Genomic DNA, 15,136 nt, shown 5'->3' with positions numbered 1-15,136 from the left:
AGTGCAACGCTGCGGCCTCGCAGCATCATCGGACATCGGAGCAGTGGACATTGTGCGCTCTCCGAGAGATTGGAGATTGAGTGCCTCCGACCCGCAGGGGGGGCAGCAACTCCGAGTCCGCGTCCGCGTCCGAGTGACGCGTCGTACACGTGTGGCGTGCGTTGTGCGCGAGAAGGGGTCGCGAGCCCAGGCAACGGACACAAGCACTTCGGATTCTGAAGTGCTGAAGCAGTAATGGTGATACGCATGCAGCAGTGGCCTCGCGATGTCGCATGTGGGCAACGTGTTCTCGTACTCGAGTACATGCCACTCGCTGCCAGAGCCTGTGGGAGAAACAGGTCCGATCTGGAGATCGCGAACTTATTCAACGCCTCCCGGCCCGGCGGTCCGCTCCCGCGCGTGCGAGCCGGGGGGAAAACGTGTCGTGAATTCTCTGAGACTGTTTTGCGTGAGGAAGTAATATGTTCAGTAACCTCGGAATCGGGGGGAAGCGTAGCTGTGCATAGCAGCAGCTCGTGCCCGGAGATCTGGAAGGTTAAAATATGCGTAAACTACATACATGCATACACATAACCTCAGCTGCAGCAGGCACGCCCGCGGCTGACCCGATCGATCACGATTCACACTCATGACAGGCGCAGACTTGCACACATAGGCACCCACATCACACCGGGCGGAGCACGCGTAAACTGTGCAGAGGGGAAAGGGACGTATGGGATAACATGCGATCGCGTAGGGCGGCCATTCGCATTACATTCTATCGTAGATGGGGAGCATATCGGGGCACATCATCGAGAGTCATACGCGTAAGTACACACACATGCACAGCCTACAGAAGAGGAAGCGAGTCCAGTTAAGCGGTTAGTAGCCAGGGAGACAGTCGAGACGCGATGAACCGGAGAGAGATTATAGTCAGTCCTAGGGTATGGGTAGGCATCCACCGTGAAGTAGTACAAGCGTTGTGGGCGATACATGCACTCGGAACATTCATCTGCGAGGAGAGTGTCAGTCTGGCCAGGCTCGCCGTCAAAGTGCAACGCACTCACCATCAGACATCAAATAACATAACGACCGCAGACGACGACAACGACGGCGACGACGAAAGCCAAGCGACCCGCGCTTACTTCCGCTGCTCGGTCCACGCCAGCGGCCCAAAATCGCGCGGGCCCAGGGCGCGGTCGACGACCTTCATCATCTCGATCACCTTTTCCTCCTCCCACTTGCGGCCGACGACCTGCACGCCGACGGGGATGCCCGCCATTTTCTCCGCGTCGTAGAAACCGCCGCGGCCGATCCCGCGCTCGTCGGGCTTGCCGTACAGCAGGCCCTCGAGCACGGGCGAGCCGTGCCCGGGCCCGACGCGTGGGTCCGTCCACTCGGTCGTTGCGGCGTCCGTCGCTCGCACGCGCGTCACGGGCAGCACGCCGACGGGGCTGTCGACGACGTTGTACAGCAGCGTCGCGCAGGCGAGGCCCGAGAGGTACTGGCAGGAGCTAGAGTGAGAGAGGGCCGCGGTCGTCAGCCGACGTGATTAGCTTTCTGGGCGGGCGGGAATTGTTCTCACCCATGTGGCAGGGCTGGAAGCGCGAGCACTGGAGCTATGATGCCGTCGAAGCCGTGCTTGTCCCAGACCTGGCGGAGGCGCAACGTAATGTGAATATTTTGCGGGCGCGGCAGAGGAGGAGAATGATGGTTACCTCCCTGTAAAACATGCGAGTGTAGCTGTCGCGTTCCTGCACGAGCTTGTGGAACTCGTGCACCGACTTGCACGAGGCCGCCCGCACAGTCCCCGGAAGCTTTTCGTCCTTGAGGAACTTGCTCATGACCCAGGCGACGGAGTTTCGTACCCAGCCTGAGAGCAATCACATGTCAGAACGTCACGATCGCCACGAAGCGGTGTGGGGCGGAACATTCAACAAGAAGTCCGAAGCTCACGTACCGTACAGCCAGGGCCCCAGGAGCAGGGAAGACACGCCTGGTTCCTGTACCAGGGCGAACAAAGCGGAGATGGTCAACACCCATGCAGCACGACTGTGGCCACATCACCATGGACTTACCACAGGGTCGCTGCCCAGGTCTGTAGTGAGAGTCTTGTAACCATCGGCGGCCGTGAGGCCGATGAATATCTCCATCGCGCGGTGGGCTGTGCGTACGGACGTCCAGAAGTACGAGTATCCGCATGTGGTAAGAACATTTCTATTTTGAGCATTGTGTTCTTCCATGGGCACACGAGCCGACCCCACGCACCTTGTGGTACAGAGATCTCAATGCATTCGTGTCCAGCGCGGCGCAGCGCATCGACGGCTTCGAGCACCGCGCGCTGACTCGCGGGAGACGGCTTGACGTAGTTGTCTGGTGCACGAATGACGTTAGCGCCACGCCTTCCCGCCTTCATCTCCGGCGGCCCACGGGACAATAGCAGGAATAGTCCCAGCGACACGCAGCGCCCCTCGGGCGTTCTGTGCGCTCTCCAACTGCTCCCGCGAAATGAAAAGATGATGGGACTGCCGCGGCCACGCGCATAGCGCGTTGGGCGTTGGATGAGGTGCCCGTCGGGACGATGCCTGGAATACGAACGCACGAAGGCCGGAAGATGCGAAGCGGCACCAAAACTCCAGTGGGAGAACACGGAGAAGGTCAACACGCACCAGAGACGTAGAACCCGAACCGTAGTCTGTTCGGCATGTCGGGGTCACGGTACGGAAGCGGCGCGGGGTCGTATTCGGTGCCTTGCTTCCCGAAGACAATGCGCGCACCGAGTTCAAGGTCCTGGACGGATCTGCGCGAGCATAATGGGACGAGTGCGTTCATACGGGTCGCATATCGTGCGCGTGCGCAGGTGCAGGTGATTTCGCGGTTGCGCGATGGGCAGGGTGAATGCAACGCGAGGACGTAGCGTCATCAGGAAGGGGTTCCATTATGTCCGCGGCAGTCAGCATTTGAGTGTATCTGACGTGCCGCCGCATGCACTCACCGTCCCATCGGGCCTGCTACCGTGCGGATCGCCTCCAAGCCATCGAATGTACCTGTGTGCGGAAGGAGCGTCAGTGATCCGTGACTACGTACGACGGGGGGAGCAGAAGTTCCTGATGGGAGGCGCGAGGGCGCTACGGTCGAGAAGGGGCATACAAAAATTCGTCCAAAGGATGGCGCGTACCTGGGCAGCCCGTCATGCTGATGCGACCATAACCGGGCTTCAGTGAATAGATTCCGCAGAATGACGCTGGAATCCTGGATGGAAGCGCACAGGGATGTCAGCTTCGGTCGGGACCAGTATGTTATGTGCATATGGTCTAGCAAGACCGGGTGGCATCGAGCGACTGACCTGAGCGAGCCGCCAATGTCAGTGCCCCAGCCGAATGGGACACCGTCCATGGCAAGCAAGGCAGCTTCGCCGCCGCTTGTTCCGCCACATGTGTAGGAGCGAGTGTAGGGATTCAGGCTGCGACCCCAAACGGGGTTAACGCATTCAAAGAAGAAGACTAGCTGGGCCACGTTAGTCTTTGCGATAGGAATGCCCCCGGCTTCGCGGACTAGTGCGACGACCTGAGGAAGCGAAGACAAGGTTGAGTCAGTGCTTCGTGAGGAATACCACGACAGGACCGGCAGACGATCAGAAGCCGGTTCTGATAGTGAATGAGACCGTCAAGTGTCTCATGCGCGGATCGCGGATGAGAACGTCGCGGACCGCGACGCAGAGTTGTGGTCTGCCGCTGAGGTGACAGGGGCATATATGCCGCCGCCGCACCGCATGGTCCTGTGAGGACGAGGTCCCAACTCACTTTGGCGTCCTCGAAAGAAGGTTGGTGGGCGCGGGACGAGAAGCCCATGGTGGTGTCATAGCCCTGTACGTTGACTGGGAAAAAAGAGGCGTGGCGTGCTTAGTACCGAAAGAGACAAGTGCACGGTTGCAATGCAATGTGCTCACAGACATCCTTGAAGCTGACGGGGACGCCGTGGAGCGGGCCGCGAAGTCTGCCTGTCGAGGCGAACTCGGCATCGAGCGCCTTGGCCTGTGCACGTGCTTCGCAGAACATGACTAGTGCCAGGAACAACAAGACATTGATTAGTAGGAGGAACGGGTTAGCGCAGACTAGAGTGAGACCAGACCTTCTGTTATACAGTTTGTCAAGTCCTGGGCGAGGGTCGCGCGGGCAATGTAGGCCTCGAGGACCTGGGAGGCAGTCCACTCGCGCTTGCATATGCGGTCGACGATCTCGCTCGCTGTGGACGGGGAGAAGGGTGAGCGTCGGGCGATCGCCTGGAGTGTATGGGAGAAGCGGAAGAAGCAGACGAACCTGTTGCGCGCAGATAGACTTCTGCCTCGCAAGAATCGAGAGAGAAGGGGCTCCAGCGGACGGCACGGAGGGCATCCTCGCGGGCAGTCTGCTTCCTGCGGGAGACCTGGAGATGGGTCGGGTGGGAGAAGGGCCACATGGGGTGGTGGTGGTTGCGCATGGAAGAAGAGGAGGGCGAGGGCGAAGACGGAGGGTGGCCGGAGACGAAGAGGGAGCGGTGGCTGAGGAGGAGCTTATGTAGGCCCGGAGGGGGCGCGCGAGGTGGCCGGGAAGCAAGTCCGCGGAGCGAGGGGGAGGAGGAGGAGGCAGCGCGAGTGCTCTATCCACGCCAGATCTGATCGCACACAACGCCCACGGACGGGGATCGGCGCGGGGGGAATGAGAGCAGCCCGATGCGGATGTGGGTGCGTCGCGCGGCTGGCCAATCGCACGCCAGACACGCTGCGGCCAATCGTCGTCGCCGGCCAGTCACAGCGGGGCAGAGACAAGCGAGCCAGTCGCCGTTCATATACACATGCGCCAGTAGCCGAGTGCGAACACTCAGTCTCTCAGCCGCCCAAGCCCCCCGCATACGCACCCGCACCCACCCACTGCGCCCACTGCTCGCATCCGATCCGGCAGGATCACGCTGCCAGCGCCCCAGTGAGCAATGGAATCCGACGCAGGACGCAGCCCGAAGGGAAGGCGCACCGTCTTTCTCGCCACCCTCAGCGGCGTGCCCACCCCATGTGCCCCCTCCTGCCCGCCCACGGACAGGGCCCACGACCAAATCGGCCGCATCGCATCTCCAATCGCCCAATCGCACGCTCGCACACCCCCCGCCCCGCGGTCCACCTGAGGAACTGCACGCAGACGAGGGGGTTACGCCGGACGGAAGGCCTGCCATGACGTCCCCCTCAATACGTGTGCAGAAGCCCAACAACGGCCAATCGTACGCCTGGGAGCCCATAGTATAAGTGCGGAAGCCAATCTTGATTAAGCCATGTCGGGAACACCCTCCTTGCACAAACACGCGAGCAGCTGCGTGAGCCCGAGTCTTCTTCTCCGTCTTCCCAGCGAATCCCCGCCTGCCAGAAACCGAGCGTCCGTAACCACGCTTGTCCCACCCAGCGCTACCATCATGTCGCGGGTGCAGACTCAGACTCAGATCCTCCTTCCGTCATCCTTCCGCAGCCCTCAGGCGTCTCCACGCTAAACACGGAGGTTGCACGCACATTGCCTCTTCCAAGTTCCCATGACTCACCTTTCTGACCGTGCAGCACTTGCCCAGTGTCGCAGTTCCCAGCGACATCTCTCGAGCAAGGGAATATCTCTGCAGGAGCAAGGGAATATCTCTGCAGGAGCAAGGGTGTATCTCTGCAGGAGCAAGGCAGTAGAATAGCAATCTGACAACGTACATACGTACACGCACAAGCCACACCAAGTCAACATCCTGCGCCAGAGCGTCCACAGCGCGCGTCCGCGCTCGATCCACACACGGCCAGACCGTTCCAATCGAGCCACTAGTCTTCCGGCAGAGGGGGTGGCGCGTCGGGCTGCGGGGCGAAGATCAAGTTCAGCGGTGGGGTCGTGTTCGCGTCGTCGCTCAAAAGCGTCGCAATGATACTCCTCCCAGCAAAGCTCCGCCCGGCCAGGGCCTTGAGCGCGTCTGCCGCGCTCCGCGGGTCCACGTATTTCACGTAGACCCGCCCGACGCCAGCCGCCTCGTCCGCACGCTGGGCCGCAAGTGCGCTCTCGCGGCCGCCCTCGCCCCACTTCGTCTTGTCCTTCTTGACCGGACGCGGGATGCGCAGGTCCTCCACGGGCCCGTACTTGCCGCACTCCTCCTTGATGTCCTCGAGGATGTCCGCGTATTCTTGGTCGTCCGTCAGCTCCTCGGGAACGACCATGTTCAGCATGAGGAGAATCCGGTCCTGCGAAGTGGACAGGTCCCCCACGGGCAGGATGGGCTTGGGAATCTCCGGGTTGAAATCACTCAGCCCCGGGATCGGAGGTTGCCCCGGCTTCGCCCCGACAGAAGCACGCTGCACAACCAATGTTTTGTCGCCCAGCTCCATGCCGTTCAGTGATTGGATCGCGTCGTCGGTCACCGCTGCATCCACGTACTCGAAGAACGCATAACCCTGTGGGCAAATGATATCCCGCTGTCAGTGCCTGAAGCTGACCAGTGACTACCCTCAGCATGGTCTCGTGAAACGCACCTTCGACGGTCCGTTCCCGTTTTCTCTCACGAGGTTGAACGCCTTCAGTTCCCCGAACGTGCTGAGCAGCTCCATGACCTGCTCCTCGTTGAGGTATGTTGGCAGGCCGCCAACGAAGATTTTGTTCGCAGAGTCCGGTACATTGGTGGAAACGACGCCCGGGACGTGCATGTTGGGAGCCATGATATCGGGACCGCCGTAGTCCTTGGGTCGTCGAATCTTGAGCGGCCCGTTGAGGAAGATGATGCCATCGAATGCCATCGCCGCGGTCGCATCCTCTGCGCTACGGAACTAGTGGCGGAAAGGTTAGCGAAACGAGGCGCGAGCTAGTCTTCCTAGACGAAACTCACTTCGACAAAGGCGTAGTTCTTCTCGTAATTGCATTGTACTGCCAAGACCGGGTTGCCCGGATTACCCGTCCCGAGATTCATCTCCTTCATCTTCGAGTTGAAGAAGTCCGTCAGGTTTTGCTCATTGATATCGGGCGTGATGCTGCCAATGTACAAGCGACGGGATTGTCGTGACAAGTTAGGGTTGACGCCCGTGCCCATGCCGAAGGTGGACACGGGCATTGGTGGAGGAAGCCCAGGAATGGCCAGGATTGGTGGGATCTGAGTGCGGTTCGCACCTGGCAGATTGAACAACCCTAGAAACACGGAGTACGTGATGAGCGAGTTCTGATGCACTATCATCTCTGTCCGAGTGTCCGCGGCAAAAGCAACTTTGCAAAGGCGGCCACAGCCCGCGGTAGGAGAACAAACGGAAAACACCGATACCGAAGGTCGCATGCCGGCATGATAGTAAATTGCGAGACACACGCCCAAGAAAACGGTAGCTGGTGTTGAGCACATGACCCTCGAGTTTAGGATACTGCCACACCAGCGTCCGATACGAGGCATATTGTGCACGAACCAGAAGCTGGGAAGGCAACACCCGAAAGTATGCTCAGGGCAGAACGTTCAACCGAAACGTCAAGGCGTTGGGCCACGCCCCCCTCTCGAGAAATCGTGAAGTCAATCGGCAACAGGTGAAAGGGTGCGCTCGCAACTCAAGGCAAGAAGCGAAAGTATATCAAAACATGGCATGGGAACTCACCAGTCTGTTTGGCCTGCATGGCCGTGTACTGCTCATACCCGGGAGCGTGGACGTCCCACCCGCTCGCCTTTCTCTTCCTCTGCGATAGAGGCACCGCATCCGGCGGGGTCGGGGACCTCCTCTCAGGTGTTCCCAACCCCTCACGTTGTCTGCCCCGTCCCCGCCGCTCTCCTCTGTCATCGTCGCGCGGAGGACGGCGTTTGCCGTGATCGTCGTCGCCTCCGCCTCCTCCCCGGCGCTCCCTCCGACGGTCGTCGTCACGATGACGCCTTGCATACTCCTCGTAGTCCTCGCGGCCGCCACGCCCTCCGTAGCGGTCCCGGTCGCGGTCCCTGTCGCGGTCTCTGTCGCGCTCGGAGTGCCGGCGAGACTCGTAGCGCTCCCGGTCACGGTCTCTGTCGCGGTCTCCGCGGTCTCCTCGTTCCCGGTGGTCGTCGCGGTGCCTGCGCTCGCGCTCCCGGTCGTAGTCGCGGGAGGAGTGCTGACGTTCGCTGTAGCGCTCTGTGAGAGGTAAAACGGCGTGAGTACGATGCAGCTGCTCGGGTCTGGGTCGGTCAGTAGGGAGCAACGATGAGATGGGCATTGGACGATGCACGGGGTGGCAGGCGTCCGCAGCGACACGACACGATGCGTTACGGCTTTTTCCTGGGAAGGTGGGGGTGCGAGTGCACGGATGGGGGATGCGAGCTAGCTGCAAAAGCTGTGAAAGGGAAGAGAAAAAAGCTGTATGTGTGCATGTGGGAGGGTACACGCTGCGTCTGCTCGGTCTGTGTGTGCGCTAGAAAATGGGCAGGATGAGGTGGCCTGCGGAGGCGGAAGTCACCTATCCTGTTCCTGCTCGTCGACTCGGCTGTACTCATCCCTGCCTCCAGAATGGAATGGGAAGGACGAAAGACAAGGAGGATATCCGTACTCACCAGTCTCGTCGCCCGCCGGAGTGGCCATTGCTGCTGCAGGTCTCGGTCCAAGTCCACAGGCGCTCACACAGAGTCCAACAAGGCGGGGCGTGGTAATGTGCTGATAAGGTCCCCTTATTGTGCCGTAATAATTCACCTGGCTGCTGGTTCAATCCAAAAGAAGCTAACTGATAACAAATTGCCCACGGGCGCCTGTCAAAATTACGCTCTTCGATCATGCTTTGGACATTCCTGGGACTCGGAGGGCTGCTCCAGTGTGCAGTTGAGTTCTGTTTCTTGCAGCTCCCCTCGCCAAGCTAGCCCTCTTTTGCTTGGGCCCAGCCACCGCCCTGGTCTGCTAGGCTTTCTTGCTCTCAGATAAAGGCCCACGACGTCGTGTAAAGACCGAGCGATCCCTCCGTCTCAGCGTGCTAGCAAGCATCATGTCAAGCTCATCGCACCAAGACCAAGACAAGAAGGTCGACATCGTCAAGGATCCCCCTCCTCCGTATGAGGGCACGATCGACGTTCAGAGTCTCAGCGGACAACAGCAGCCGCAAGCTTTGCGCCCTCCTCTCGACTACTCGTCCGTCGGAGCCTTCCTTGCAAGTTTGTGGAGACGTTTCGCAAGTCTCTGGACCAAGCGGTTCATTTGGTCGCTCCTAGCTGGCCAGGTCGTCTCGCTGTGCATTACCTGTACGAACGTGACGACCACGGAGCTTGTTCAGCGCAACTGGGCGTTGCCGACCACGCAGACGTTCTTCCTGTGAGTGCAGCTTCTTCGGGTTCTGTAGGGTGGAGTAGGAAGGACAAACAGTTGACCTGCGTGCAGGTACTTCTCTCTATTCGTCATCTACACGCCTTACACTATTTACAAATGTGAGTCCGTGTGTCCATGGGTCCGCGTGCTAGAATACTGATCCGACTAATAGATGGCTTCGTGGGATGGTTAAGGATGATTTTCAGGGACGGATGGAAGTGTACGTCCACAAGCCCCCCTCGGGTTCCCCACACCGCGCTGATCGCCTGCACTGCGTCACAAACAGACTTCATCCTCGCTGCATGCGACGTAGAAGGCAACTTCTTGGTTGTAAAGGCATACCAGTACACGACGCTGCTGTCATGTATGCTTCTTGACGCATGGGCGATCCCTGTGTGTCTCCTCTTCTGCTGGATCTACATGCGTCCGAAGTACCACTGGACACAGCTTCTTGTACGCGTGTTCCATTTCAGCGTCTGCAGGTATGCGCTGACCAGCGACCCTCCGCGCGCGTTTCCAGGGTGTGTTCATCTGTATCGGCGGGCTGGGCATGCTCGTCGCTTCGGATGAGCTCACGGACAAGGACTGGCCTGCCCTTAGTCGCGCCAAGGGAGACGTCTTCATGCTCGTCGGCGCATCGCTGTACGGCTTCAGTGAGTTTCACAGTCCCAGCAATACCGAAACGCGGCTCACGTCCGTCTCCTCAGCGAACGCGACGGAAGAGTTTTTCGTCCGCAAATCGCCTCTGTACGAGGTCGTCGGACAGCTCGGCATGTGGGGCACGCTCATCAACGGCATCCAGGCAGCCGGCCTCGAGCACAAGGACATGACCACTGCAAGCTGGAACGGCAAGACGAGTGAGTCCACTCCTCCATCGCATAGCACTCTCGTCCTGTCTTGCTGACCCACCATCGCGATCGTCCAGTTGGCTTGCTCGTCGCGTACACCGCAGCGATGTTCATCCTGTACACGGTCGCGCCGATCCTGTACCGCATGGCCTCTTCTGCGTACTACAACCTCAGCCTGCTCTCGTCCGACTTTTACGGTCTCCTCTTCGGGCTGTTCCTCTTCGTGCGTATCTTGTTTTTCGACTTGTTGGGCTGGATTAGGAGACTGACCTTGCGGTATTGACATAGCACTACACCGTCTACTGGCTGTACTTCATAGCGTTCGCCGTCGTCCTTCTGGGCCTCATCATTTACTTCTGGCACGCGACACGTACGTCCATTATATCCTTATGATCGCCAACGGTAGGATCTGAAGCATCTCGCCCCCTTTCACAGCGGAAGAGCAAGGCAAGATCGAGCCCCGTGCGCCAAACTACATCCAGCCTCGCGAAGGCGGTACGAACATCGTCGCCGGACAGGTATAAACGCCTGCCCCAGAGCGATCACTTATGACCGGACATGACCTTATAAACGAGAAGGCTCATTAGATATACGACATGCGCGGGTGAGCCAATCTGACGGGTTTTGTTGTAGGAAGTTGTAGGATACAATGCTGTATACGAGATTTAGGGTGCTTGTTCTACCAAGCTGATGCTGGAGAACGCGAGACCTATGTACGAAGTCCGATGATGAGGAAGAAAGAGATAAGAATAAGGAGCGTGAGTATCCAAGAATACATGATATTAGTAGTACAAGATGCAAGTGGTGTAGAGCGGTGTTGAATGGAGTATATGCAGCAATCAGACGAGCCGGCGAGGAGGCTCATCCTTCTTCTGCTCCTGCTGACGCTGCCACTCCTCAAACTGCTTGAACTTGGCCTCGCGGAGCGCCTGGATCTCGCGCTCCTGCTGCTCGCGCTGCGCTCGGTGCTCAGCAAGTTTCTGCGCCCGCCAAAATCAGTCATCAAGAATGCACAAAGGAAAACTTCGGTACTCACAGCCTTGAGGCTCTCAACAGTAACCAAGAGGTTGTTGAGCGTAGCCTCCGACAGGTCGGTGAGCTAAACGGGACGGTGCCAGTCAGCCAAGGTGCATGCGCACGCACGAAGAAAAGGTACGCACAGTGTCCGTCGCCTGCTGCACAACATCCTTCTCGGGTGCCTTCTCGACGGAGGCAGGCATGGGCGAGGGAGGGCCCCACGCGCCCTCAGGACGGGGGTACGAATGCCGTTGGGCATCCCCGTTCCTGTGCCAGCCCCACTTATCCCAAGGCCCGTTCCCGCCGTTCTCCTGCGCGGGCCATGAGCCTCTGCCCCAGCTGCCCCATCCCCAGCGATCGGACCTGTCCGGCATTCCAGGGGTCTGAGAAGGTGGGTTCTGCGCCTGGCCGTCCTGCGCCTGGGTGGGGGCGGGAGCGGTGCCCGGGGCGGGGTAGGCGTTGGGAGGGATGCGATCGCGGGCGCAGTGGCGGGCTTCGTGCCAGGCTCTGTAGTCGTGGTGGTGGGCCCACCAGGTCGCGGTGCCTGCGCCGATGGCGAACCAGAGGAGACGGGAGGTGGCGCGGCCGCAGCGGTGCATATGGTGCCAGTGGTGTCCGTACATGTTGAGAAGTAGGTGAATACTGGGAGTACGAGATGCGATTGTGGTACGAGAGATGCGGGGAGCTCTTGAGCTGGTCTGTAGACGATGCGATGCTGAACTCACGGCGAATGGGAGGGGCGGGATATATACGTCGGGAGTGCCGCGGGGCCGATTGTATGCGTATGTCGGGGTGTGTATATGTCGGGACGCGGTGGATGCTCGGCGGGGGAGTGTCTCGAACAATGTTCGCTGCCGGGGGAGTCGTATGCACGGGGAGGGGCTTAGTAGTGTATGTTGCCGGAGAACGCAGTGTGTGGGCGGATCATGCTATGTCTGTTGAATGCAGGACGGGGCCGGCGGGGTTCGTCAACTGCCGAACGGACTTGTCAGAGCGCATGGCGGACGATGAGGCGATGGCAGTTACGCTGTTCTCTGCTCAGATTACGCAGGACGAGATCGCAGGCGGCACACACAGACTCGACACTCGGGACACCCGGCGCTGCCAGTGGGGCCGTTTTGCCGAGCGCCGGCTACGCGGCCCCCGGCACCGTGACGTCACGCGTATCTCCGTGACGCGACGTGTGTGTCCGAGAAGTCCGGACTCGCCTCCAACCTTTGCGCACGCGTCTCGCAGGCTGAACTTGTTTAACCACTCACATCATGGCGAAGCAAGAAGCGAAGGCAAGTGCATGTGGCACAACAGTTTGCTTACACCGCAGAGACCCACATAACCTTGTGAACGCGTGCAGTCAACCTCGTGCCGAAGGGACACCCGTAGATCATCCCGATTCCGAATACCCTGCTGCGCCAAGCCGCGCAGGACGCGTCAGACAGAAAATTATTCGATCCCATGTTGAGTCCGTGCTTCGCCGCTCGCCCTCAACCAAGGTATGCACCCGTCTGCTGTCCGTTCCCGATTGCCCATGCGGCGGCCAGACTCGGCCAGACTAAACTCACTCGTCAATTAGACACTGCCGCGAGGCCTCGCGCTTGAAGATGCCTTGCCTAACCACCAGTCCCGTCGCGCCTCCGGTGAGCACCTTCTTTGTTGTACCACAGAGAGAGCACCCTTGTGTGAAACACGGTTGTACACGGGTGCGCATATAGTGATAGATCCAGAATCTGGAAAGCACTGCGGTCATGCATACCGAATGACGTGAAATACATCAGCTGTGTCTCTAGTCTGTTCCGTCTGAGTCGTCCAAGTCCTTCCCATTGCCCTTCGAAGTATCGTCGTTCTTGGGTAGGACGAGGAGTCCGTACGAGAGATACACGCTGTCCTCTCGCCATGCTTGGGCCTCGTTACCCACGTAGTTGCATGTTTCCTGCTCCTCTTCGGAACAAGCATACAGGGTCCGGGGTAGCTCAAGGGAGAAGAACGGTACGTTCTTCACACCCTCCAACCACGGGCATCCACATTTGGAGTGCTCGATGCAGGAATATTCCCCATCGGTGTTGAAAAGCTCCTCGACATGGCCCCTTGTGAAAGGGGCAACGTCCGTGTCGCAGCGCATCTCGAAGTCGCGATAGCAATCGTATCGGTCTTGTGATCCGAATTCCGAGTGAGTGGTGAGAACCACGGGAAGATGCCTGACGTCAACGTTCGGTAGCGCGGAGGCCGACTGCAGCAAAAGCGCATCAAAACCGCTGAGCTCTGTCGTGCCCATGCAGTATTTGCGCTCGAGCATGATGCCGAAAGGGGCCTGCATCTGGCTCATCAGCTCCGTGACCTCCTGACGAACACGAGCCGTCGTCTCTGTCTCCGTGCCGCTTCCAGACGTGCGGAAGATCTTGAAGGCGATCACAGCTCTGTGGCCGTACCAGATTCGCTCCACACGATGCGGGACATCCGGGTAGAAGGCGCACCAATGACCACCATGTGCGGGCATGTTCTCGCCGTCCACTTCTAGACCGCCGCCCCTCGAGGTGTCGCCCAACCCGAGCAAGAAGGTCCCAATGAGGTCCTTCTGCGGCGTGTCGCGGTGCATGTCGAAGTGTCCATCGGGACCGTAAAGGTGGATCTTGTAGGGCTCGACGCGGATGCTACGATTGGGATAGAAGTTCTGGTCCCAGAGTGCGGCGACGCGCTCCAGAAGCTCGGCTTCCACACTGAAGTGAGTCACAGGTATTTCGCGAGCGTTGCGGACCTCCTCGTTGACCTTGGTGACCTGTTCGCGGACATCGCCATAGCCAGACACAGATGCATTTTTGTACCACTTCTTTAGACGGGATTCAATCGCCTTCTCCTCGCGCTGCTCGAAGATCGGGTCATCGTAGTCGAAACGGGTGGGAGGGGATATCGGACCGTTGAACCCGCACTTATCCATGGTGACCTTCAGGTTGAATGGTTTGTCGAGATACCCGGAGGCCTGGTTGTGAACGTGTGCAGTGTAGATGTCCGACAACTTGGTGATGATGTCCTGCGCGCAGGACATCAGTAACGCAACATGTGAATACGAAACGTGATTTCACGCACCGTGTTGTGTTTCTCTCTCGTTTTCTCCTCCTCAGTCAACTCCAGGCTCGTTTCAACCTTGTCCTTGCTCAGATCATCGGGCCCGTAGGACATCATGTGTTCAGCCTGTTCGTCAAGCTGTGTGGGGGAGTAGCCTATGGAGGGGATACGATGGGCCTTCTTGATGGCACGCATGATTTTCAAGGCTACTTGAGGAATTTCTTCGGTCACTGGATATGTCACTTCATCAGGAGCTTTGACGTTCACCTATGAAAAGCCGTGTCAATGGTGTGGCGGATAATGATAGAAGATAATCTCACGTTGTCAGTCGCCGAGGAAGTGTTTCCTTCAGCATTTCCGGATGTCTCAGCGGTCTGCTCGGCCCTTCCGCGCAGCCGTTTGGAGCGGCGAATCTGGGCTTCGGTTTCGGAAGCCGCCTCGGGTGACTGGGGTGGTTGAACCTCGGAACGTTTACGCCTGGACCACGTTCGCGTGTCTTGGATAGGCTCCGTCGACTCTGACATTGCAGAAGGGTTCTGGTTGCGGAAGTTGAACGTGAGGACGTGATGAATCGAGTGGGGTGGTTGGCCCGGTACCTCAGGTTGATTAGGCTGGATGCAATTCGTAGCCGCGACCACAAGTGCCAGCGGAAAGCTGCGCTGCTATGTCAACTTAGCTCAGAGGTGCGTTGCGCCACAGCTCGTAGAAAGAATACTCACGTAAGAGATACAAGGAGTGTTGCTTGGTGAGGGGAAGAGTCTGAACAGTAGTCGGCGCTTGGCCCCTATTGTATGCTTTATAGGCGCCCGTGAGCCACTGATCCCCGCGGCCCGTCACAATAGAGGACCGGATAGCAAACTTCGCCACAACGATATTGGATACGAAGCATCACCTCGTGAACACTTGTTGCGAGTACTTACTTATACCGAACAAAGACCCGGCGATTAGCGCGGAATGTCAACCT

The 15,136-nt window shown here is 58.9% G+C and overlaps 6 protein-coding genes across 6 annotated transcripts; 1 reads left to right on the top strand and 5 right to left on the bottom strand.

The window, feature by feature from the left end:
- Positions 1-668: 668 nt before the first annotated feature.
- L226DRAFT_533673 (amidase signature enzyme) lies at positions 669-4,905 on the bottom strand. The gene is made up of 15 exons (XM_067680520.1): positions 4,299-4,905; positions 4,111-4,224; positions 3,929-4,039; positions 3,783-3,856; positions 3,326-3,546; positions 3,158-3,231; positions 2,975-3,026; positions 2,649-2,779; positions 2,248-2,352; positions 2,058-2,143; positions 1,940-1,982; positions 1,698-1,852; positions 1,565-1,632; positions 1,047-1,493; positions 669-991 (listed from the first exon to the last, which is right to left on the bottom strand). The coding sequence occupies exons 1-14, from the start codon at positions 4,456-4,458 to the stop codon at positions 1,121-1,123; spliced, it is 1,767 nt and encodes a 588-aa protein (XP_067537163.1). The 5' UTR covers positions 4,459-4,905; the 3' UTR covers positions 669-991; positions 1,047-1,120.
- L226DRAFT_380738 (uncharacterized protein) lies at positions 4,579-5,496 on the bottom strand. The gene has a single exon (XM_067674387.1). The coding sequence runs from the start codon at positions 5,245-5,247 to the stop codon at positions 4,618-4,620; it is 630 nt and encodes a 209-aa protein (XP_067537162.1). The 5' UTR covers positions 5,248-5,496; the 3' UTR covers positions 4,579-4,617.
- Positions 5,497-5,610: 114 nt separating this feature from the next.
- Positions 5,611-8,278, bottom strand: L226DRAFT_380692 (uncharacterized protein). Its single transcript, XM_067674386.1, has 4 exons — positions 7,595-8,278; positions 6,850-7,145; positions 6,500-6,790; positions 5,611-6,421 (listed from the first exon to the last, which is right to left on the bottom strand). Exons 1-4 carry the CDS (start codon positions 8,175-8,177, stop codon positions 5,801-5,803), a joined length of 1,791 nt encoding a protein of 596 aa, XP_067537161.1. The 5' UTR covers positions 8,178-8,278; the 3' UTR covers positions 5,611-5,800.
- Positions 8,279-8,741: 463 nt separating this feature from the next.
- L226DRAFT_533670 (DUF914-domain-containing protein) lies at positions 8,742-10,905 on the top strand. Its single transcript, XM_067680519.1, has 9 exons — positions 8,742-9,256; positions 9,323-9,369; positions 9,423-9,470; positions 9,537-9,703; positions 9,771-9,903; positions 9,958-10,107; positions 10,176-10,321; positions 10,387-10,468; positions 10,534-10,905. The coding sequence occupies exons 1-9, from the start codon at positions 8,934-8,936 to the stop codon at positions 10,620-10,622; spliced, it is 1,185 nt and encodes a 394-aa protein (XP_067537160.1). The 5' UTR covers positions 8,742-8,933; the 3' UTR covers positions 10,623-10,905.
- Positions 10,906-10,937: 32 nt separating this feature from the next.
- Positions 10,938-11,738, bottom strand: L226DRAFT_569828 (uncharacterized protein; the record flags this gene model as incomplete). Its single annotated transcript, XM_067684351.1, has 3 exons — positions 10,938-11,078; positions 11,135-11,197; positions 11,259-11,738. The coding sequence occupies 3 exons, from the start codon at positions 11,736-11,738 to the stop codon at positions 10,938-10,940; spliced, it is 684 nt and encodes a 227-aa protein (XP_067537159.1).
- Positions 11,739-12,781: 1,043 nt separating this feature from the next.
- L226DRAFT_484383 (uncharacterized protein) lies at positions 12,782-14,918 on the bottom strand. Its single transcript, XM_067677055.1, has 4 exons — positions 14,892-14,918; positions 14,493-14,831; positions 14,194-14,439; positions 12,782-14,137 (listed from the first exon to the last, which is right to left on the bottom strand). The coding sequence occupies exons 2-4, from the start codon at positions 14,694-14,696 to the stop codon at positions 12,896-12,898; spliced, it is 1,692 nt and encodes a 563-aa protein (XP_067537158.1). The 5' UTR covers positions 14,697-14,831; positions 14,892-14,918; the 3' UTR covers positions 12,782-12,895.
- Positions 14,919-15,136: the final 218 nt, after the last annotated feature.

Source organism: Lentinus tigrinus (assembly GCF_003813185.1).
Source record: "Lentinus tigrinus ALCF2SS1-7 unplaced genomic scaffold L226scaffold_8, whole genome shotgun sequence".
NCBI classification, from domain to species: Eukaryota; Fungi; Basidiomycota; class Agaricomycetes; order Polyporales; family Polyporaceae; genus Lentinus; species Lentinus tigrinus.
The sequence above is the reverse complement of the archived record's forward strand: the minus strand, read 5'-3'. Positions and strand labels throughout refer to the sequence as shown.

Coding starts and splice junctions, on each gene's coding strand:
- L226DRAFT_533673 (XM_067680520.1), bottom strand. CDS start 4,458: ATGCGCAACCACCACCACCCCATGTGGCCCTTCTCCCACCCGACCCAT. Junction 4,040..4,110: donor GACAAACTGTATAACAGAAG/GTCTGGTCTCAC, acceptor TCCTGGCACTAG/TCATGTTCTGCGAAGCACGT. Junction 1,853..1,939: donor CCTGGGGCCCTGGCTGTACG/GTACGTGAGCTT, acceptor GATTGCTCTCAG/GCTGGGTACGAAACTCCGTC.
- L226DRAFT_380738 (XM_067674387.1), bottom strand. CDS start 5,247: ATGGGCTCCCAGGCGTACGATTGGCCGTTGTTGGGCTTCTGCACACGT.
- L226DRAFT_380692 (XM_067674386.1), bottom strand. CDS start 8,177: ATGCCCATCTCATCGTTGCTCCCTACTGACCGACCCAGACCCGAGCAG. Junction 6,791..6,849: donor AGAACTACGCCTTTGTCGAA/GTGAGTTTCGTC, acceptor TTCCGCCACTAG/TTCCGTAGCGCAGAGGATGC. Junction 6,422..6,499: donor ACGGGAACGGACCGTCGAAG/GTGCGTTTCACG, acceptor ATTTGCCCACAG/GGTTATGCGTTCTTCGAGTA.
- L226DRAFT_533670 (XM_067680519.1), top strand. CDS start 8,934: ATGTCAAGCTCATCGCACCAAGACCAAGACAAGAAGGTCGACATCGTC. Junction 9,370..9,422: donor GCCTTACACTATTTACAAAT/GTGAGTCCGTGT, acceptor TCCGACTAATAG/ATGGCTTCGTGGGATGGTTA. Junction 9,471..9,536: donor TTTCAGGGACGGATGGAAGT/GTACGTCCACAA, acceptor CGTCACAAACAG/ACTTCATCCTCGCTGCATGC.
- L226DRAFT_484383 (XM_067677055.1), bottom strand. CDS start 14,696: ATGTCAGAGTCGACGGAGCCTATCCAAGACACGCGAACGTGGTCCAGG. Junction 14,440..14,492: donor CTTCCTCGGCGACTGACAAC/GTGAGATTATCT, acceptor GGCTTTTCATAG/GTGAACGTCAAAGCTCCTGA. Junction 14,138..14,193: donor CGAGAGAGAAACACAACACG/GTGCGTGAAATC, acceptor TCCTGCGCGCAG/GACATCATCACCAAGTTGTC.